This window comes from Chrysochloris asiatica, unplaced genomic scaffold, assembly GCF_000296735.1.
Source record: "Chrysochloris asiatica unplaced genomic scaffold, ChrAsi1.0 scaffold00023, whole genome shotgun sequence".
Taxonomy (NCBI): Eukaryota; Metazoa; Chordata; class Mammalia; order Afrosoricida; family Chrysochloridae; genus Chrysochloris; species Chrysochloris asiatica.
The window spans coordinates 2080164-2102581 of NW_006408541.1; the positions used below are offsets into that span (position 1 = coordinate 2080164).

General features: G+C 44.6%; 1 protein-coding gene across 1 annotated transcript in view; it reads left to right on the plus strand.

Moving 5' to 3' along the window:
- The first annotated feature begins 3791 nt into the window (after positions 1–3791).
- The window catches only part of LOC102829387 (serine/threonine-protein phosphatase 4 regulatory subunit 1-like), an 80526-nt gene continuing 61899 nt past the window's right edge, over positions 3792–22418 (plus strand). The window contains exons 1-3 of the mRNA XM_006839308.1: positions 3792–3957; positions 8627–8759; positions 20145–20251. Of these exons, the coding sequence (XP_006839371.1) occupies positions 3792–3957; positions 8627–8759; positions 20145–20251 (406 nt within the window). The remainder of the gene's footprint in view (positions 3958–8626; positions 8760–20144; positions 20252–22418) is intronic.

Sequence of the window (22418 nt, forward strand, 5' to 3'; positions counted from 1 at the left end):
CATAAGCATCCCTTTGTCCCTTTACCATTTTGCCTTTCCTGACCTCTGACCCCAGACAACCACTGACTTCCTTTGTATTACTCTATTTTTGTCTTTTCTTAGTATTTCGTTTAGTCAGAACCATATAGTGGGAAGTCCTGTCTGTGCGGCTTCTTTCACTCAGCACAGTGCTTTAAGGTTCATCTAAACTGTTGCATAGATGGTATTAGTGGTTTCCTCCTTTTTAAAGTAATACTGTGCTTTCTTTGAAGGTTTACAAAGCAGTTTAGGTCCCCATTCAGCAATTTCTGCACAGATGTTCAGTGACAGGCGGCATAGTCTTCACAGTTCGGGAACATTCTCTTTATTTCTCTTCTGGTGTTATTTTCCATTCTTCTGCCCCCCTCCCCCCCCTCTGTTCTTGCCTTTGTTTGAAAGTCAGTATTGACAGTTTCTTATAGAGGTGGCTTCTCAAAGGAGTGCAGTACTTATGAGTGATTTTCGTTATTGTGGGAGCCAGTTTCACAAAGTGACCTTGGGAGGCGGGGGTCTGACAAAACGTTTGGCTTTCTGGTGACCTCCAGAGGTTGGCTTTGGCGTGGGGTCTGAGGAAGATCCCAGGACAGCACTCTTGAGGAGTCTGCCAAGCTCAACCAATCCAGTAGGTCTGTTGGTTTGTTTTTAATTTAATTTTCAATTTTTTCAGCAGCTTGATATTCTGTTTTACGTTTTTCTCCCATTTTATCAGGGGCCTTCTCTGTGTCCTTAATTAGAATGACTGGCAGTAATCACCGGGCACCATCTAGTTCTTCTGGGTCTCAGAGAAGATAAGACTGTAGTTCATGTAGACTTATTTGTCCTGTAAACGAGTTTCTTCTTGGAGTCTTTGAGTTGTTCACTCCCATTTATCATTGAAAAGTATTCCTTTGCATAGAATTTAACAATAACCTATGTATCCATTAGGCTCTCGATGTTATTATTGTTATTTTCAGCTTTTTAAAAAATTTTTTTATTGTGAACTGAGTGATAGTTTACAGGAAGAACATTGGCTTTATACCATCATTTCATTGCAGAGATTTCAATTTCCTCTGTGCATCATCATTCAACAGTATTTGCTTCCATTCCCTCTTTGTGTGTGTGTGTGTGTGTGTGTTGGGGTGGTGTGTACACAGAAACGCTCAGGAATATATAATCATTTAAACAACCAAAAGGCACATTCTGTAAGCCTGCATCCTGGCCGCCAGCTCTCAGTCCCTTTCTTTCCATGAGTCCAGAGTCCTCAGCTGCTCCCTCTCTCCATGTCCCCAACTTTGCCTCCATCTCTGGTGTCGCTGCTTCTCTGGATAGGGCCCCACATATCGCTTCTGTTCTTCTCCCTTGATGGTCCTAGGGTCCTCTGTTTCTGGACTGTAAGATTAACTACCCTCCCCTTTTTATTACAGAACTTCTACCTTTACAATTGTGACAGTTGCGATTAGTCATGATAACAATTACTCACTGTTGAATCATAAGAATCTTACCCCCATCTCTTTTCACCAGACCTGTCTAGACGAGAACACTATTCAGTGGAGGTTCTATCTTCCCCTGCACTTATTTCTGCCTTTGGTTATTACGAAGAAAGTGGCTATGAACATACAAGTACAGATCTTTGTGTAAGCATATGTTTCTGGGTCATGTGGTTAAGTATCTATATGTTTAACTGTTTAAGATACTGCCAAGCTCTCTGAGTGGCTACTTCATTGGACATTCCCATCAGCAATGTTTGAGGGCCTCAATATCTGTACAGTCTCTTCAACAATTACTTCCCTTCTGATTTTTTTTTTTTTAATTTTAGCCATTCTAGTGGATATATATTGTTATCTCATTGTGGTTTTAGTAGACATTTCCCTAACTATAACTAATGCTGACCATCTTGCCCATGTTTAGCTGTCATTTCTATATCTTCTTTGGTGAAATGTCTATTAAAATATGTTATCTGTCTTTTAAGTCAACGTACCTTCTTTTGTTGCTTTCAGAGAGTTCTTTTATATGTTCTGGGTATCAGTCAGATAGATGGCTTACAAATATTTTCTTCCAAGTCTGTAGCTTGGCATTCCATTTTCTTAACAGTGAAGAACAAAGATTCTTAATTTTGATGAAGTTTGTTGTTGTTGTTATTAAGTACCGTGGAGTCGGTTCCGACTCATAGTTTAGTTCCTCAGTATATCCTCGCATGGTACATGCTCTTTTGGTTTGTAATTTTAAACTTTTTATTGTGAATTGCATGAAGGTTTACAGAACAGATCATCAGTTTCACAGCTAACAGATCAGATGCTTCGTTTCCTTACAATGACTGCAATCCCCGCCACGTAGCCTCAGTTAACAGTATTTGCCTCTATTCACTTGAACTCCCGTGGCCTTTGCCAACCTCTCTCTTGTATATTGTCTGCCCCATCACCCATGTTAACATGTGTCTACCCTCTAGCCTGTGAACAATTTTCCTTCCCCCCATCCTTGGTAATAATAATAGTATGCTTCTATTATCAAGAAAACCTTTTCTTAATTTTTCACAGCAGTGGTCTCATATACTTGTCCTTTTGTGATTGATTGATTTTACTCAGCGGAATATTGTCCAGGTTCACCTATGTGGTGAGGTGTTTTGCAGATACATTGTTATTCTTCAGTGTTCGTTGTCTGGATGTACCAGAGTTTGTTGATTCTTCTGGTGAAGGGCATCTAGGCTGTCTTTACCTCTTTTGCCTTTCTGAATCGTGCTACAATGAACATGGGTGTGCTCATGTCATGGCTCTTGTTTCTTGAGGATATATACCAAGTAGAGGGATTGCTGGGCCATACGATATTATTTTTTCCAACTTTCTCACAGTGGTCGCATCATTTTATAGTCCCACGAACAGTGTAGGAGGGTCCCATATTCTCCACACCTTTGTCAGAATTTATTATTTTCTGCTGTTTTGAACTTTTGCTCTGAATGTTGGGGTTAGATACGATCCCATTGCTGTTCTGATTTGCAGCTCTCTAAGACTACTGTCCTTGAGCATGTCTTCATGTTTGCTAGCTGCCTGAATGCCTTCTTTGGTGAAGTACCTGTTCATATCCTCTGCCAATTTTTTAATTGGATTATTTGTCTTCTTCTTGTTGAAGTTTTCTATACATTTTAGAGAGTAGTCCTTCGTCTTATATGTCATTACCAAAACCATTTTCCTAGTCTGTGGGTTCCCTTTTTACTCATTTCACAATGTCCTTTGATGCACATAGTCTTTAGTTTTTAGGAGGTTCCAGCTATCTATTTTGTCTTCTCTTTGAGCACATGGGTACCCTCGGGGGCCCGTAAAGGGTGGGGGCCAGGTAATAAGGGTTCAGTTCCTTTTTCGGATCATCGTTTTTATCCACTTTAGTTCTTCGGGGCGGAGGGGGTGTCTTCTTCCATCTCACTGCTTTTTCATTGCACACCTCTGACTTGCCCTGGTGTGGTGCTGTAGGATCAGCACTGAACTGCTACCCACAGGGTCAGTGGTTCAAACCCACCAGCTGCTGTTTGGAAAGCCTGTATTGGGTTGCTATGGGTCAGAATTGACTCACCAGCACTTTAACAACAACAGCAACAGGTGCAATGCTGGCACTTCATGGAACTTGCAGCGTGGCTGGGAGACAGACCCCCAGCCCACACCATTGTGAGCTAAGTCAGGGAGGATGAGGCCACAGCTCCTGGGAGGTTGGCCTTCTCTAGAGAGGCAGGGAGCCCTCAAGGGAGATGGGAGTGGGCTTGCAAAGGTGAGCGGGTCCCAGGCAGAGGGAGCAGCCTGGACAGAAACATGCAGATGAAGGAGGCCGGTGTGTCTGAAGCCTGGAAGGGAGGTGGACAGAGTTTGTTTGCAAAGGAAATTGAGACGTCCGCTAGAGCCTGCCTCGCCAGTCTCTCCCATGTGACTGGGGACATGTTCCCTAACCTGGCCTCTTCCTTAGCAGAGCCTCGGGGATGTACGGCTGTTGCAGAAAAGATATCTGCAGCCGCTGCACAGCCCACGCTTACAGGACGGAGCCAGCAAAGGCTAGTTAGGATCCAGCATTTTAAGGTGAATAGCTTGTTGTAGAGTTAGCATTGTTGTTGTTATTGTTAGACATCGAGTTAGTTCTGACTCATGGCAACCCTGTTTAGGGTTCCTGAGGAACGGTTGGTGGGTTTGAACTGCCGAATTTGCAGCTCAAACTGACCTTTAGGTCCAGTGCATTATCCTGCAGTGCGTAGGAAATGTTGCTTTTTGGTTGTTTGTTTGTTTGTTTTTCCCAAAGATATTTTATTAAATGAAGAAGACAAAGTGTACATAACATGCTGTAAAAAGGATAGAAAAGCTACCAGTGTTTTGTAGCTTTGGGGATAAATTGAGGATTTTTACTGGGCAGATGGGGAAAAGAAGTAGGAGATTTTACTAAGTACTTTTTTCCCCTCCTTTTAGTTTGGGGTCTTTTTCTTAAGCTTTTACAGTAGTGGTCCTATGCAGTATTTGTCCTTTTGCGACTGACTAATTTCACTCAGTATATTGTCCTCAAGGTTCATCCATGTTATGCGATGGCTTGCAGCTTCCTTGTTATTCTTCAAAGTAGCATAATATTCCATTGTGTGTATGTACCACAGTTGGTTTATATATTCTAGGCAATGCTATTTTGACTCATTAATAGTCTCAAATATTCCTGCATGGCATTAATTGCTAAGTTGCTTGGCTCTGTGGTCAGTAGAGCTCCTTGAAGAGTGTCTAGGTGTGCTCTGCCTCTTTAAGGCAGCCATGTGTAACCCCCCCAAATGTCCACAGGATCTTTTGGATGCAAAGGTTTGTTTGTACTGAAGCACTTTCAGTTCCCAAATTTAGGGCTCGCTGCTTTAAACAGTTCTGTTTTCATGTCCACTCTGCTCTGGACTGAATCAGCGGGGTCTCTAGAGATCTCGGGGGTGTAGATGCCCGATTCCTCCTGAGCCTTAGATACCGCAAGAGTAGCCCCCACATGGGCCTGTGGCCGCGGGGTCTGACTGTGCTGAGCAGGAGCGCTTCCTCCAGGCAGGGCTCATGCAGAGAAGCGGTGTATTTGATTGTGCCACATGTATCCTTTCGACTAATGTACAGTTCTTTATTAAAATTCTCTGAGCGGCTATTACACAGTGTAAATTTTTAATAAGCTCTAATTACTAGCCTCAAAGAATTCATGAAGACAAAATTGTGGTTGGAATTTCAAAGGAAAGTAAGCATGTAGACACATACATATTAAGGAGCCCTGGTGATGCATCGGTTAAGTGCTGAGCTGCTAACTGAAAAGTTGATGGTTCAGACTTACTGAGTTCTGTGTGAGAAAGGCCTGGTGATCTAACCCTTTAAGGACGACCGTCTAGGAAACGTGTGGGAGCATTTCTTTTCGGTAACACGGGGCCACTATGAATAGAGCACCAGCAATAACAGACAGTTTTACCATTCCCACATTTAAACTTGAAGTCTTGGTGTGGCGCTGTGGGATAAGCACTGGACCGCAAGGTTGGTTTGAATTGCAAGGTCGGCACTGCAAACTCACCAGTTACTCCTTGGAAACCCTATACAGCGTCGCTATGCGTTGGAATCGACTCGACGACGCTTAACAACAACAGTAATTTAAAAGCTGGAGCCCTGGTATGGTGTTGTAAGATAAACGCTGGACTGCTAACTGCAAAGTTGGCAGTTCAAACCCAGCAGCCACTCCTTGGAAACACTGTACAGGGACGCTATGAGTCGGAACAGACTCCATGACACTTAACAACAAAAAATTAAACCTTATCACTTACTGCCCAAATGTTCCCTGGTCTCCCTGAGTACTGGTTGAGAGCACTGCTTCCCACCCAGCTGCTGAGTGTTCAGTGCGCTGGGTGTTAAGGACTCATTCACACCCTGTTGTGGGTGCTGCTTTGTCTTCCCAGAACTAACTAGTGAGGCACTTCTCTTGCCAAGGGCATCTTCAGGGAGTCCTTGATGGCCTGTTTCTTTGAGCTCACACATGGAAGATTGTGTGTGTGTGTGTGTGTGTGTGTGTGTGTGTGTACTAGGGGGTAGAGAAGGGATGTGGAACAGACTGCTGGGTTTGTTCCCTTTCGTTGAGCACCAAGTCCGGCAGGCAACCTCTCTTGGAAGCCGGTGAAAGACCTCTTGATAACTGGGCCTCTAATCCAGCCTGCCTTGCTCCCTACGTGGCAAGGAGCAGAATGAGGTGTCTCTGTAATAGTCGTCACAGCCGGGGTTCTTATATAAGGTGGCAACCTAGCGATGCATATTCATAGCTTGTGTTCTTAGCTTAGGCCTGGTCTTGACATGCAGATCCTTGGAGTTGGCATCGGCATAGCCTTTTTCACTTAGAGACCACAGCTCTACGGCCTTGTTCTGGATGTCCAGGTTCCGAGTCTTAGGGGTGTGTGAGAAGACTTGTGCTAAGCAGTGTTACTGTAGAATCCGCATGGAGTTCCACAGTGTGTTTGTAGTATTTCTACTTGCACACACACTTAATTTGACAACTGTATTTTAGTAACTCATTTTTATTGAGCCTGAATGTTTCAAACTAGTGTTTGAATGCTGTACACAACATTTCGTGAAGTTGTTTCACTAGAATAGAAAGGACAGTTGGCATCGGCAGGGTGGACTTTTAATGTGCGGGTTCTTGGCAGGAGCAACTGCACTGAGCCGATCTCTGGTTCCGGCCGACTAGCAGGGTGAGTGAGGGGGAGCGTCTCAGCCTCGTTAGCCCCCGGGTTGCTCATCTGTGAACTGGAGATAAGCAGAGTCTTTACTTGGTTGAGTTGTTGTGGGAATTGAATAAGCTCATGCCTGCAATACGTTTAGCTGTCCTTGGTCCATTTTAAGTGCTGAGAAACTTAGCTGTTACTTTTATTGTTCCGATTGTGCCTCAGTCCTCTAGTTCTGCTATAACAGAAAGACCACGAGTGGATGGCTTAGCAAACATTTGTTCTGTCTCGGTTTAGGAGGCTGGAAGTCTGAGTTCAGCCGGCTCTAGGGAAATGCTGTCTCTCTGTGGGTTCTGGGAGAAGGGCCTTGTCTCTTTAGCATCTGTAAGCTTGGTGTTCTGTACAGACCCCCATGTTTCATGGCAGCAGTCTTCCCCTGGGTCTAGGAGGTTCTCAGTGCGGTGACCCTGGGTCCAAAGGCCAGAATTCCATTCTCGGCCCCTCTGAGCTCTGCTTGCTTTTCGCTCCTTTCGTCTCTTGTAAGACAAATGATGTTGCAGGCCACACCCCAGGGAGACTCCCCTGGTAATCTGGGTCAGGGCTGTGGGTGGGAGTAAGGGTGTTCCACCCTTCAGCCTCGACAGTTGATTGACTTGTCACATCATGGGAGGTCATCATGTAGCTACAAACCATAGAATCATGATCCAACCAAGTTGTCATACACTTGGGGGGACACAGTTGAACTCCTGATTGACAGTCACAGGTTTTCTTGCCAAGGTCATTCGTAGCCTCTTATCTGGGGGTTCATTGGGCCCTGGGTTTAGTCAGTGTATTTCATAGGGTGGCTGGAAGTATTAGGTAGTTCTGTGGTGGGTTAAGAGCGTCTGTTTTTGATGGAGAGTGTACTTTGTGAAATGCATGACTTTAAGGTGAATTTATTCATTAGGTGTTTTCTGAGCAAGCACTGTGTACCGGGCAGCATGCTGGGCCCTGCAAGTCTTACTAGTGAGTTGACCCTGGGAAGGATTAGTACAGAGCATGGCTGACTGTCACACAGTGTGAGGTCAACCCAGGGCACCACGTCAAGAAGCACCAGGAGAGTGGACAAAGAGGGCCTTCTAGTGAGGGTCCGTCCTGGCATGGACCTAGAAGCCAGGCAGGACAGTGGCTAGGGGTGACGAGAGTCACAGGCAGTTCTGATGTGCATCGAGTTGTGGCTGGTGTCCAGGTGAGCAGGAGCCACAGTGAGGCCAGTTTCCCAACATCCTGAGGGGCACAGGTGCGTTTGACCCCTAGCCTACCGATGAGACCTCTCCTAGCAGCGTGGACAGGTCAGACCACTAGTAAGTGGTAGATTAATGTTGCTTCCATCCCATATCTCTTTGGCTTCAAAGTGAGCCCGGGCCCTGTTGTGGACACAGTGTGTAGGCAGGACATCCAGGTGGTGTGTCTGGTTGCCAGTTGCCAGGCCAGAGGTGGGGATGGGAGGGATTTGATGTCGTGAGGTAGATGACCTCAGGACGTCATATGAGCATCTTAGCATGAGTCATGATGTAGTCTGGGCTGTCGAGTCTGGCTAACGAAACCATTGTTGTTATTCCCCCTCGTTAGCTATCTTAACTCAGTTCAAATAGAACTCGCTGACCATCACATCTCAGAGACCAGACACTCGTTCATATGATATTGAGCCCCAAGAGACAGGAGTGGTTGGCAGAAGGATGCCCAGCTGTTCTCTAAGACCGTGGTCCTTCCTGCCGGTCTCAGGGATTGGATATGTGTGCACGGCATTTTTGATGAACTCATGTTTGTAGATCTCAGAAAGCTTCTCTTGGGAAGGGTTGTAAGAAGGGGCACAGCCGGTAACCAGGCCACATCCCCCCAAGGCTGACTCTTCCCCGTGGCTCACACTGCATGTGTATTTGATTTCTGTTTCTCTTCTTTCCTCCTTCCTCTCAGATGGGTTTGAAGACTATGGTCCAGACTGCGGCAGCATGCGAGTGACAGCGTTCTTGGACATCCCAGGCCAGGATAACCTACCTCCACTCATGCGCCTGGAAAAGTATGCTTTCAGTGACAATATCTTCAACCGGTAAGCTCCTCACAGCGCTCTGTTGACTGGTCCTGCACTGACTTGCATAATGGTTTCATGAGGGGACTTGGCCGTGAAGTGGGATGCTGGGGTTTTGTTTGAAGGGCACCATTTCCTTAGCTTTTTCTGTGACTTTTGTTACTGTTTTACTGACCACCTGGAGAGTCAGGAAGGAAACGGTGATGAGAATGGTGTCTAAATAATTAGGCTCCTTTTCAGACGCGATAGCGCCGTGGCTCCATGCGATAAACACTGGGCTGCGAACCACAGGGTTGGAGGTTTGAGTTCACCAGCCGCTCTGTGAGAGAAAGACGAGGCTTTAAAGCCTCGGAAACACAATTCAGGCTCACTATGAGTCAGAACTGACTCGATGGCACTGAACAGCAGCAGCAGTTTTCACACGCAGCGTCCTCAGGACCGTGACGGGCACCATTGGTGATGGCGCCCCAAGTCTGGTGCTCGTGCTTGCTGCCCACACTGCTGCAGGGACCTGGTGGAAACTTGTCCTGCTCTCTTGTGGGGCCACTCCTTGTGGGGCTGGCAGGCCCAAATATGGCTTTTCCTTCCAGCACTTGTAGTTCATGAAGAGAGCAGAAATTAAGGCAGATGTTCCAGTTTCTCCAGATATACCTGGGTCTGAGGACATCGCTCCTTTCTGTCGTTACGGGACACGTTTCTCTCTTGTTAGTTTGCCTCTGGGGCTGGCTCTCCATCCCCACCTCCATGAGGTGTGCCTCTGTCTGCTGTCTCTTCCTTCTCTGCTGGCTCACACACTCCTTCCTTCCACTTCTTCCTTCTCCACAGCCCCGGAACTTCTACAACCACATCTTCCCTCATATTTCCCATTAACTGCCACTGTTCCAGGAACGACTTTTCATGGGGTCTCTCTGTAACCTGCCAGTCACTAGCTGGTAGTGGTGTGCCGTTAAGTCGATTCCAACTCGTAATCTATGCCAAGCGTGCCCTTTGTGTCCATTGTGCTGTGAAAATCTCACAGCCATGTTAATGCATGAGTCAAATTATTATCCCCATTTTTCAGACAGGAAAATGGAGGTACTCTGAATTGTGCCTTTTAATGAACAATTCTTTTTTTTAATGTTTTATTGTGAATTACGTGATAGTTTACATGGGAGAACATTAGTTTTACATTCATCCTATCGTATATCAGTTTAATGAACAATTCTTAAATGGAATTCACTGTCACTTTTTTTTCTTTCTTGTGCTCAGTGCTTTATGTGTCATGCGTATGAAATGTTTGCCTCCTTCAAGGCCACCAAGGCATTCTCCTACATTACATTTGCTGTTGGTGTGTGGTGTGAGGTAGGGGACGGGTTTCATTTCTCTCCAGATGGTGTCCAGTTAACCCAGCACCCTGTATTGAAAACACTGTTGTATCTGTTGTTCTGCAGTCAGGGCCACCTTTGTCTCAAATCAAGTGTCCCCATATTTATGTGGTCTGTTTCTCCGCTTGTTAGTCTGTTTCTCTGGTGTGTTTGTCATTGCACCAGCACCACAATACATTGTTTTAATTACTTTAAACACATTGTTTATAATCAAATTATAATAAAAAAAATCTTACCGTTGGGTGACATATTTTGTTCTTTTTCACTTAAAACTGGCTTGGCTATTCTTGGCCCTTTCCATTTCCAATATGTTTTAGCATTAGTTCATCATTTTCTAGAAGAAAACTGCTGGGATCATCATTGGCATTGCATTGGCTGAATAAATCAGTTTGGAAAGAATTGACATCTGTACAATATTTAGTCTTCTGACCCTTCCATTTATTTTTACTTTGTTTGATTTATGTGTTGTTATTGTTGAGTGCTGTTGAGTCCACTGAGACTCACAGCAACCCTGTGTAGGGTTTCCGAGGCTGCTCCTCTTTGTGGGAGCTGATGAGTAAACCGTCTTAAGATTTGTTTTTGTCTCAGTTGTTCTTGTTTCTCCCTCCCACCCTTTGCCTTTAAAAAGAAGCAAGTGTTTTTTAAAAAATGAGAAGTATTTACCACAAGGATCATTCCCACCCCCTCCATACACAGAGTAGACAGGGATGGGCAACTTGGACATTGGCTACCCAAAATGGGGGGGGGGGGGCTACAAAGACAAAAAGTGACTGACTTACAAGCTTTCAAGAGGGAACCTGGATCCAGAGGGCGTGGAGGAAGGTAGAATCTCCACTGAGTAGTATCCAGTCTGTCTAGGCGGGGCTGATGAAAGGAGATGGGGATAGGTTTCTTGTGATACAATAGTGAATAATTGTTATCAGAGCTGATTGTGAGGGTTGGAAATGTAAAGGTAGACGTTTTGTAGCAAGGAGGGAAGTTGATTAACTTTGCAGTCTAGGAGTGGAGGTCCCTGCGACCATCAAGGGAGAAGAGCAGAGAGCGGGATCCTACCCAGAGAAACAGTGATGCCTGAGATGGAGACAAAGACGACGACGTGGAGAGATGGAGCAGCTGGGGACTTTAGACCTAGAGAGGCACAGGGGCTGTGTGCTGATGACAAGGGGGCAGGCTTGCAGGGTATATCCTTTGGTTGGTTGATGATGCATGGAGGGGATTGTAACCATGGCAATGAAATGATATAGGATAGGATGAATGTAAAACTAATGCTCTCCCATGTAAACTATCACATAATCCACAATAAAACATTAAAAAAAAAAAAAGAAAGAAAGCATTACAAGCATCCCCCCTTTGGCTTCTTTTCAATAGCATCCCCCTTCCACCTCCATGGACAACTATGATCCTGATCCCTAAAGCGTAGACAGATCTTGCCTGGGTTTGTATTCATATAAACATAATATTGATCCTGATCCCTAAAGCATAAACAGATCTTGCCTGGGTTTGTACTCATATAAACATAATATACAGTTTGTAAAAAAAAAAAGAAAGAAAGAAAAGTATGTCATTTTTCACCCTATTCCATCTTTCCTATGTTGGCTTACAGTTAAATATTTGTTCTTTTTAATTGAATTTTTATTGGCTCTAGCGTTTGTGAGGTTCTGTATGCTAAGCAGTAGGCTGCGGCTAGGACTCTGTAGTTCATAGAAACCCTGGTTTATTCCAAACAGAATGTGTTTGGAAGGTAGAGTCCCCACTGAATAGTGTTCATCTTGTCTAGATGGGTCTGGTGAAAAGAGATGGGGATAAGAGTCTTAGGATTCACTAGTGAGTAATTGTTATCATGACTAATTGCGACTATCACAACTTTAAAGGTAGAAGTTCCGTAACAAAAACAGGGCAGTAGTTAATCTTATAGTCCAGGAACAGAAGACCCTAGGACCATTAAGGGAGACGAGTACAAGTGGAATGTGAGACCGTATCCAGAGAAACAGTGACACCAGAGATGGAGACAGAGATAAGGAGATGGAGAGAGGGAGGAGCTGAAGACTCTGGACTCATGGAAAGAGAAAGGCTGTGTGCTGGCAGCCAGGAGGCAGGCTTGCAGAATGTGCTCTTTGGTTGTTTAAATGATTAAATATTCCTGAGTGATTTTGTGTATACTCCCCCCCACCCCCACCCCCTAAGAAAGCAAACAAACAGAGGGAATAGAAGCAAATAACTGTGGAATGATGATACATGGAGGAGATTATAATCATTGCAATGAAATGATGAGTGTAAACCTGATGTTCTCCCATGGAAACTATCACTCAATTTACAATAAAAACTTAAAAAAAAAATACAAAATGTGTTTGGACGAGTGACTGTCAGCAATGGAGGCAGCAGACTCTCAGTCAGACACTTATTGCAGTCTCATTGGTGTGCCATTCACTCAGTCCAAGGTCCAGCCCATGGGGCTCTGCGGGGCCAGTTCAAGGCAGAGAGAGGTCACTTCAGAAGGTTATAGTGACTGCTTTGAAGGTTTCCAAAGGGGTCATCTGGATAGATTTTCTCAAAGGACACAGGACAATCATGGGGGCTTATTATTAAGCACTTTTCAGAAAATCAAAAACTGCATTGCTGAGAAAAAGGCCAGGCAAATTGAGTTAAGGAATTATTTTCCATCTTGACAACGCACCTGCTAGTTCTTCAAGAGTAGCCAGGGCTGTCCTACAAGGATGTCATTGCGAAACTTTGTCCCGTCTACCTTACAACCTTGATCCTGCTTCTTTAGATTTATTGTTCTCCAAACTCAAAAGAACATTTAAAAGGAAAACAATTTAAGTCCCTTGAGGATGCCCGAACTGCTGTTTTGACATAGCATAAATAGTTGTTGTTGTTAAGTGCTGTCGAGTTGGTTCTGACCCTGTATACAGCGACCCTGTATAGGGTTTCTAAGGAGCGGCTGGTGAGCTTGAACAGTTGACCTTGTGGTTTAAACTGACTTTGCAGACCAGTGGGTTAACCCACAGTGCCAGGAGTCCAGTGTAAACAGAAAAGTGCAGAATTCTTTGGGGGAAGGGTTGTTGTTAGATGGAAACAATTCCTTCAGAAGGGTGTATCCTCTTAGACTTGGAGGAGATATTGAGAAACAATAGCTTCAAATTTTGATATTTTTGTTTCATAAATGTTTCAATGATTTGGTAGCAATACTTCCTGACACCACCCCCCAGCCCCAAACCCCACAGTACATTGTTGCTGAATTTGCTTTGAATAGTGAACTAGCTTTTAGAGTAATTATATTGTTGTTGTTGTTAAGTGCCATCGAGTTGGTTCTGACCCATAACGACCCTGTATAGGGTTTCCTGGGAGCAACTGGTGAACTTGAACCACTAACCTTGCAATTCAAATGGCTTTACAGTCTGGCTCATTAACCCACAGCACCACACCAGGACTCCTAATCATAGGCAACAAAAATATATTTTCTGCTCATCATCATTTTTACCATTTTTGGTGCTTTGTATTTTTTCTGTAAATACAGATTTCCACCTGCTGTCCTTCCTTTGCCCGCAGGAGCCCAGGAGGCAAAGTGGTAAATCTTGTGGCTGCTAACCCAAGTGCTGTGCTGAGAACTTTCTGTACATCATCTAACTTCTGCGGAAGGCGCCATTACTCTCCTTAGAGGACTCTTCCTTCTCTCAATCCGTTCACACAGCAGCAGACAGAACCAGGATGGAGCGTTGCTTCTGGACTCTGCTTATCTTATCTCTCTAGGCCACGCCGATATAAAGCAGCCAGGTTTCCCAAGGCGGATAGCACGTCTTTGTAGCTGGCTCCTGTTCTATAGTCACTGTGTGTATTTGTCCTGTTCAGGCCTCGCTTATCCCATATCCTCACTTTCTTTAAGAGTGTACGTCCCCTGTGACTACTTGAGGCTGGATGCAGATCTGTCTGTCCGTTCTATGGCCCTAGAAACAGATTGGAGATCTTGGTTGTCTGATTTCCCCTGGGAGGCTGACATGAATGTGGCCCAGTGAAATGTGATCAGTGCCTTTCTCCGCACTGAGCGTCTGTTTTGACTTTGCTGAACCTCCTGGCTGCCAGATCTGGACCTTTCATCCCAAGGGTGGTGTAAGTCTCTCTCTGTCTAGGCCAGAGTTGATGGATTTCTTCCCAGACTGCTCTGGGCTAAAGGACAGCCTCTTTGAAATGCACATTTCCTGTATTCTTTTCCTGCAAAACTCAAGGTGGGTTTTTGGCTGCAGTGAATTCTCAGGGTGTACAGCCAGAAGAGATATGTGTTGTTCTTGGGGAGCTAGTCACTCAGAAGGCCAGGTGCAGGCAGGCAGGGGCTCTGCACCCCTGTGCAAAGAAACCTCTAGAGGCAGCCCGCTTCTCTTCCTACACACTGAGTCCTCCAGGCTCCGCCCGCCCAACAGGAAAAACCAGCTTTATTGAGGTATATTTAAAATAAACACTCATCCTACGAGTAGAGATGGATGAGTTGGGGTCACAGTATACAGCCGTGCAGCCACCACCTCAGCCTCATTTTGAGCAGCCCCCTCACCCCGGAGGGCTCTCTGGGATGCCCCTTTTCATCTACCCAGGCCCAGGCAACCTCTGGTTTCTGATGTTGAGGTGCTGCCTTTTCTAGAACTTCCTCTAAATGAAATCAGACAGTATGCCTTCTTTTGTGTTTGGTTTCTTTTTTACTTTGTTGTTGTTAAGTGCTGTTGCGTCGATTCCGACCTATAACAACCCTGTATAGGATTTCCAAAGAGCGCCTGGTGAGTTTGAACCACCGACCTTACGGCTCAACCCGACTTTGCAGTCCTGCACATTAACCCACAGCACCACAGAAGACCCATCACTGTGACTGTGGGTACTTCCTTTTTCTTGCTGAGCATATTCTACACAGCAGTAATTCACATGTTGCTTACCCCCGGGGTTTTCCCATTGTCTGGTCCATGATGTTTACGTACAAGTCTTTGTGTGGTGCTGTGTCTTCATTTCTTTTCGGGTTATTACCTCTGAGAGGGCTTGCTGGCTTACTGTTGTTGTTGTTGTTTGTTGTCAGGTGCCATCGAGTCGGAACCGACTCATAGTGACTCCATGCACAGCAGAACGAAACAATGTTCGATCCTGGGCCAACCTCACCACCGCTGCCACCCCCGAGTCCATCAATGATGCCACCTGGCCGATCCATCTCGTTGGAGGTCTTCCTCTTTTTCTCTGACCCTCCACCCTACCCAGCATGACATCCTTCTCCAACGATTGTTTCCTCCGGACTACATGTCCAAAGTAGGAGAGACGAAGCTTAGCCATCCTGGCCTCCAAGGAGCACTCTGGCTGCACCTCTCCCAAAACAGATCTATTGGTTCTTTTGGCAGTCCATGGCACCCTCAGTATTCTCCTCCAACACCACAACTCAAAGGCATCAATTCTTCTACGATCCTCTTTATTCACTGTCCAGCTTTCGCATCCATATGAGGCTATTGAAAACACAATGGCCTGGGTCAGGCGCACCCTAGTCCTCAAGCTGACATCTCTGCTCTTCAATACTTTAAAAAGTTCCTGTGCAGCAGATTTGCCCAGTGCAATACGTCGTCTGATCTCTTGACTGCTACTTCCGCGAGTGTTGATAGTTGATCCAAGAAGAATGAAGTCCTTGACAACTTCAATCCTTTCTCCATTGATAAGAATGTTGTTTATTGGTCCAGTGGTGAGGATTTTTGTTTTCTTGACATTGAGATGCAATCCATATCGAAGGCTGTGCTCTTTAATCTTCATAAGTAAATATTTCAAGTCCTCTTCACTTTCAGCGATCAAGGTTGTATCATCTGCATATCGCAGGTTGTTAATGAGTCTTCCTCCAATCCTGATGCCACGTTTTTCTTCATAGAACTGAAAAGCTTACTGAGAAGAACTGGCTTACTGAGAAGCATATATTTAACTGTTTAAGAAATTGCCAAACTGTTTTCCAAATCACTGGTGGTCTTTTGCTTCCCCACCACCAGTGTCTGTGGGTTCATGTTTGCTCCATTATCTTGGCCAGTATTTTCCTCGATCACACTGATTTTTCACCTGTGTTCTTCTGTCTCAGGTTCCCTTCTAGGACGCCATGTCGTCTTTCAAAGTTGCCTTGGTCTCCTTCAGTCTGTGGCTGCTTCTTGGTCTCTTGTCTTTTATAGTCTTGGCTAATACTCATCGATAGCTGGTTGGTGGGATGGCTCTCAGTTTGAGTTTGTCGGATGTGCTCTGTTGTTTAGACTGAAGCTTTGCATTTTGGGGAATACCCCTTCTCATGACATCAATTCTGGGGTGCATGTGTCAGCATGACTTATAAACTGGTGGTTTAAACTTGGTTAAGGTACATCTACGAGTTTCTTTGTGATTTGCATTTTCTTATGTTTCCTGACCATTTGTATATTGTTGTGTGTGATGGTTCTGTTAAAATAGCCCTCCCTTCTGATACCTGGCCTGTTTATCTCCTTGTTGTTGTGTTGTAAGAGTTGTTTGTATACTCTGGAAGCAGGTCTTTTGTTAGATATTTTCTCCAGTCTATGGCTTGCCTTTTTTATTTTCTTAATTGTGTGGTGTGATGAACAAATGTTTTAAATTTTGATGTAGTCCAATTTATCCATTTTCCCTAGGTGGTTTATGCATTTTGTGGTTGTTATTATTAAGTGCCATCGAGTTGATTCTGATCCACAGAGACCAATTGTAGGGTTTCTGAGGCTTTAAATCTTTGTGGGAGCAGAAAGCCTCATCTTTCTGTCACAGAAAGGCTGCCAGGCTTGAACCACGTAGCTTGTGGTTCACAATCCAGTGCTTACTATGTGGAGCCACTGTGCATTTTGAACCCTAAGAATCCTTAGCTTAACCTAAGGTCACAAACGCTTTCTTCTTGGTTTGTTTTTTTTTAACCCTCCTAGCAGTTTTATAGAGTTTGGTGTGGTGCTGTGGGTAATGCACTGGGCTGCAAGGTTGGTGTGAACCACAAGGTCGGTGATTCAAGCTCACAAGTTGCTCCTCGGAAACACTGTACACAGATGCTATGAGTTGGAACTGACTCGATGACACTTAACAACAACAACAACAGTAAAGTTCTGTTAGGTCAGTGATCTGTTTTGAACCAATTGCTGCGTATTGTGTGAGGAGAGAGTCAAGATTCTTATTTTGCCATAGGGATCTCCAGTTACTCCCCTGCCATTGATTGAAAAGGTTCTCCTTCCTTACTTCAGTTTTTCCAGTTAGCCATACACATGTGGGTCCTACGTTGACTTTTATCTGTTTTTCCTTGCCGTTCTGTGGTTTCTTCTTCATAAATTTTGAAGCTCTGTTACTAGATAAACATATTTTGTTGTTGTTAAGTGCCCTGTATTGGGTTTCCGATGAGCGGCTGGTGAGCTTGAACCACCAACATTGCCGTTCAAACTGATTTTGCAATCCAGTGCATTAACCCACAGCGCCACACCAGATCAACATTTAGGAATGTCCTGTTAATGACTTTACCCCCTTTATCATTAGGAAGTGAGCTTCTTTGTCCCTGGTGATTGTTTTTGCTCTAAACTGTAAGTTCTTCGGCATTAATGTAACCACTGCCGCCTTCTTATAACTAACAGTGGCATGGTGTATCTTTTCCTTTCGCAGCTTCCTTGCGTTAATATATTTAAGATGTGTTTCTTGTTTTGAATTCTGGTATTTTTTGATAGTCTCCACCTTTTACCTGGAATGTTTGCTCCCTTTTCATTTAATGTGATTATTCTGCTGGGGGTCATGGTTAAGTCCGCCTTCTGGCTGTTCGTTTTCTGTTTGTCACATTTCTGTCCCTCCCTTTGTATCCTTTATCTGCCTTCTCTTGGATACATTATTTTAAAAGAAACGCATCTTCTTCCTGAGTGTGTTTGCTGTTTTTGTGGCGGCCTTAGTGCGTTTATGTACCTTGTCACAGTCTGTCTTCAAGTGCTGTTTTATCACCTCGTGCCGAGTGTAAGAGCCTTCTGCTAATATGCCTCCATGCCCCTCTCTCCTGCTCTTTATGCTGCTTGGTTAGCCTTTTAATTAATGTAGGCTGCAGTCTCCAGCTTACCAAGGAGATCCTTCTTTTAAGTCTTAAGTGGAATTTGTAGCTGCATCAGAACAGGTGTGGACAATTCTTATTTCGCCTTAGTTTAGTGCAAGCCAGGGCTGGAAGTCTCTCCCATGATTTAAAAGCTGCATGGGCAGCCAGTGAGGGGGTGGGGATGAAGAACTTGTGGTTGTGTAGTGGGTTAAGCATTGGGCTGCTAACCTGTAAGTTTGGTGGTTCAAGTCCACCAGCCGCGTCACCTCTCAGGAGACGCACAGGGCACTCTGCTTCCGGAAAGATTTACAGCCCCTGAAACCCTGCGGAGTAGTTCTACTCCGTCCTCTCAGGTCGCTGTTTGAGGGACTCGTTTGGTTTAGCGCTTGGTTGGTTGAGTCATTTCAAAGTGAGGGCAGCTTGACGTAATGTTACAGGACAAGTAGGAGTTATCTGTAAGACAGGCGTCCGTAACGAGAGGACAGCCTGTACATATGCTCTAATCCCACAACACGTTCTCACCAGTTTTGTTTAATTTATTTTGTTCAATTATTTCTCAGAGTGCTTTCAATAAGAAGATAAAGCCTTGCGTATTTACCCAGGTAGTTGCCTTTCCCGCATTCTTCTCTCCCTTGCTCAGATGAGATCCTATCTGCTGCCATTCGATTTCTGCCTGAAGGACTTTGATCATGTCTCCTAGTGCGGGTCTGCTGGGAATAAAGTCTCGCAGCGTTTGCATGTCTGAAGAGGTTTTGATTATTTCCGCTTTGTTTTTGGTTTCCTGCCTTTGGCTGGTCCAGGCACCATTCACACTGGCCTTCTGAGCCTCTGCACCTGCTCTCCCCGGAGGCTTCCTGCCATAACTGTCAGTGTTCAAATCTCACCTTAGTATGTGTCAGCTTGGCACATGGGATGTGATCACTGGGTCCTCCTGGGACAAGCACATTGTCTTCCCTGTTTGGGATGTCCAAAGAGTATTTGGTCCAGCTGTTGCTTGTCATGGTTGCGGGGACCACCCTAGCCTTGGCTGGGTGAAGTCTAGGCCTGCACCTTAGCCCCGGCTGGCTCGATCCTCTTCTGAACTCTGCTGCAGGCTGTGGGGCCTGTGAGGAGGGGGACAGGGGGCTTCTCTTCCCTCTTGGTGACTGCCACCACCACACTTGTCTGTGAAGAAGGAAGGGTGTGCTTGCTCAGCTCCGTATCCTCAAAACAAGAGTAGACACCTGACCACCTTATGACCTTTGTTGGGCATCAGCACAAGAATATGGGAAATAAAACAAGGAGTCCAGAGAGCTACCTCCCAGCTCTGACGGTCGCCAGTTCCTCATTCAGCCATCGAGGCAGCCCTGGATGCCACTTTGGGCACTGATTGGTTACTTAATCCTTACTGTTTTCTTAGTTGGTTATTCCTTCACTTCGTGGTTTCTTAATTCTTCCCCTGTATTCCCACCCCCTACCTTCTCCATCGTGGGCCCCCTTTTCCAAGTATTTCTTTCGGTTTTGTTGCAAGTTAACAGTTTTGACCTGTATCCACAGTCAGACTAAAGGACAGGGTTTTTCTTTCTTTTTTTTTTTTTTTAATGTTTTATTGTGAATTATGTGATACTTTACATGGGAGAACATTAGTTTTACATTCATTCTATTGTATATCGTTTCATTGCCATGGTTACAATCCCCTCCATGCATCATCAACCAACCAAAGGGTATACCCTGCAAGCCTGCCCCCCACACCCTCCTGGTCTTCAGCACACAGCCCCCTCTCCCTCTCTGGATCTAAAGTCCCCAGCTGCTCCATCTCTCCACATCATCATCTCTGAAGGAGGACAGGGTTTTGACTCACTTTGCATTGGCCATTTCTGGATGTGTCTTGATGGTCTTGCCCCTCCCCCTACAGAGGAGGCCAGCTCTCTTTAACTCCATGGTTGTATCATCTGCTCTTAACGCAGGGTCTGAAAGTCAGTGATGCCCAATAACTTTATGGCCCATTTCTTGTTTCTACAGTCAGATCATTGCCAGAGGACTACTTGATATCTTCCGGGATTTCAGTAGCAATGAAGACGACTTCTTAACAGTATTGGAGCTTGTGGTTAGGTTGTCAGAAGATGCAGGTTTGTATGATGACTGTATAATTCACTTTTTTACTTGTGTTTCTCCAAGAAGTTATGCATAGCCAGCGGTAGCTAATTTTTTAAGAAACGGTTTATTAATCGATAAGTTTTAAGCAGTGTCTGACAATGAGTCGGCCTTGTCATGAAGAATGGGCCTCTTATTTGCATGTGACTCAATATTACTCGTAGTTTTAGACAATTAGAATTGTCACTGACTAATGGCTATGAATGCTATTTGCCTTGGCAGTTAAGCCTTTTGTGTTGCATGGGCTTTGTCAGACTGCTTTTGCGAAGAAATTCCAAATCTAAAGCAGCTCTTTGGATGAAAACAAGTTTGGTCATTCATTTTCCTCACGATCTGTGTGGGTCATAAGAGATTATGAATAACAGTGCAAAGACTGGACATTCCAGAACACTTCATTATGTTTATGCAGAACCTGTATGTAGACCAAGAGGCAAGCACTCAACCAGAGCACGAGGATACTATGTGGTTGAGAATTTGGAAAGGCGTGTGTTGTATTCTTTCACCATACTTGTTCAACGTCTGTATGCTGATCAGATGATCTGAGAAGTTGGATTATATGAAGAAGAACATGGCGTCAGGATAGGAAAATGACTGGTTATGTGGTTGACACAATCTTGGTTGCTGGAAGAGAAGAGGAGTTGAGGCACTTACTGAGGATCCAACACCACAGCCTTCAGTGTGGATTACACCTCAATGCAAATGAAGACAAAAATCTTCAGTACTGGGCCAGTAAATGGAGATATAAGATTGATGGATGCTGTCAAGGATTTTATTTTACTTGGATCTACAATCAACACCCATGGAAGCCGCATTCAAGAAATCAGAATGCCATATTGCATTGCGTGAAACTTCTGCACAAAACCGCTTCATGTTAAAAAGCAAGATATCATTTTGAAGGCAAAGTGCATCTGACCCAAGCCTTGATCTTTTCAGTTGCCTCATATGCATGCAAAGGCTGGACAGTGAGTAAGGAAGGCTGGAGAAAGAATTGATGCCTTAGAATTATGGTGTTGGCGAAGAATATTGAATATACCACAGACTTCCTGGAAGAATGAACAAATCTGTTTTGGAGACAGTGTAGTGGTCAGAATGCTCCTGAAAAGCTAGGATGGCGAGATACCACCTCCATATTTTGGTCGTGTTATCATGAGTTACCAGTCCTTGGAGAAGGACATCATATTTAGTGTAAAGTGGAGGGTCAGCAAAAAAGAGGAAGACCCCAGGCGAGATGGATTGGCGCCGTGGCTGCTGCAACAATTGTTAAGACGTTAGAGCAGGCAGGTTTCCTTCTGTTGTACGTGCGTGGGAACTGGCTTGACAGCGCCAAACAACAGCGACATGACCTTTGTCAGTTCACCTTGATTTTTTTTTTTTCTCTCCTCCTTGTCACAACTGCTGCTCTGAAAGGGAAACAGAGTGCTGGGGAGCAGACCCTGGGACACTGCGTACTGACAGCTGCTCTGGAGCCCCTCTTCCTTGCATCCGTAATTAATGGCGAACATAAGAAAGTTTCCGAAATCTTCGGCCTGCTTTAGAACACGATCATTCAGACTGAAAATAGAAAAAAATAAGTCTTTTCTTCCCTGTATCGCCCATATTAGCTTAAAATATTCATATGAATATGACACAAGGTTTTTAAAAAGGTCCATGTAGATGTTTTGAGTCTTTAAATGGATTCTCTTTGTAAACGAGTCACCATTTTACAGTGCTGCAGCAATTATATATTTGTGTTAAATTTAATGTGGTGTATTGGAGCTCGACCCGCTCTTCTGTTTAATGCTTTGCCTTAGAAATAATTGGGATGCATGGATTGTGGGGGAGCGCATTTATGAGAGAATTATTTATAATGTATACATCCTGGCAGGAATTTCAGTAAGCACAGTCCATAGATCTGGCACAGAGGCCATTAGCTGTAATAGCTTTTGGAGGCTGGCCTAGAGTGCAGAATCCTTCTCTCTCCTCGATTTATATATGGCTTGTTTTAATAGAGTTGTCATTCTCTCTTCTTTTTATGTTTTTATATTGCCGTATAGCTTATTAGCTTTTTAAGCCTGTCTGTAGCATAAATACTCTGAATGGGAAATGATTATTAAACGGCATTTGTCTAATTTCCTTGATGAAGTATTTTAGTAAGAAAAGCTA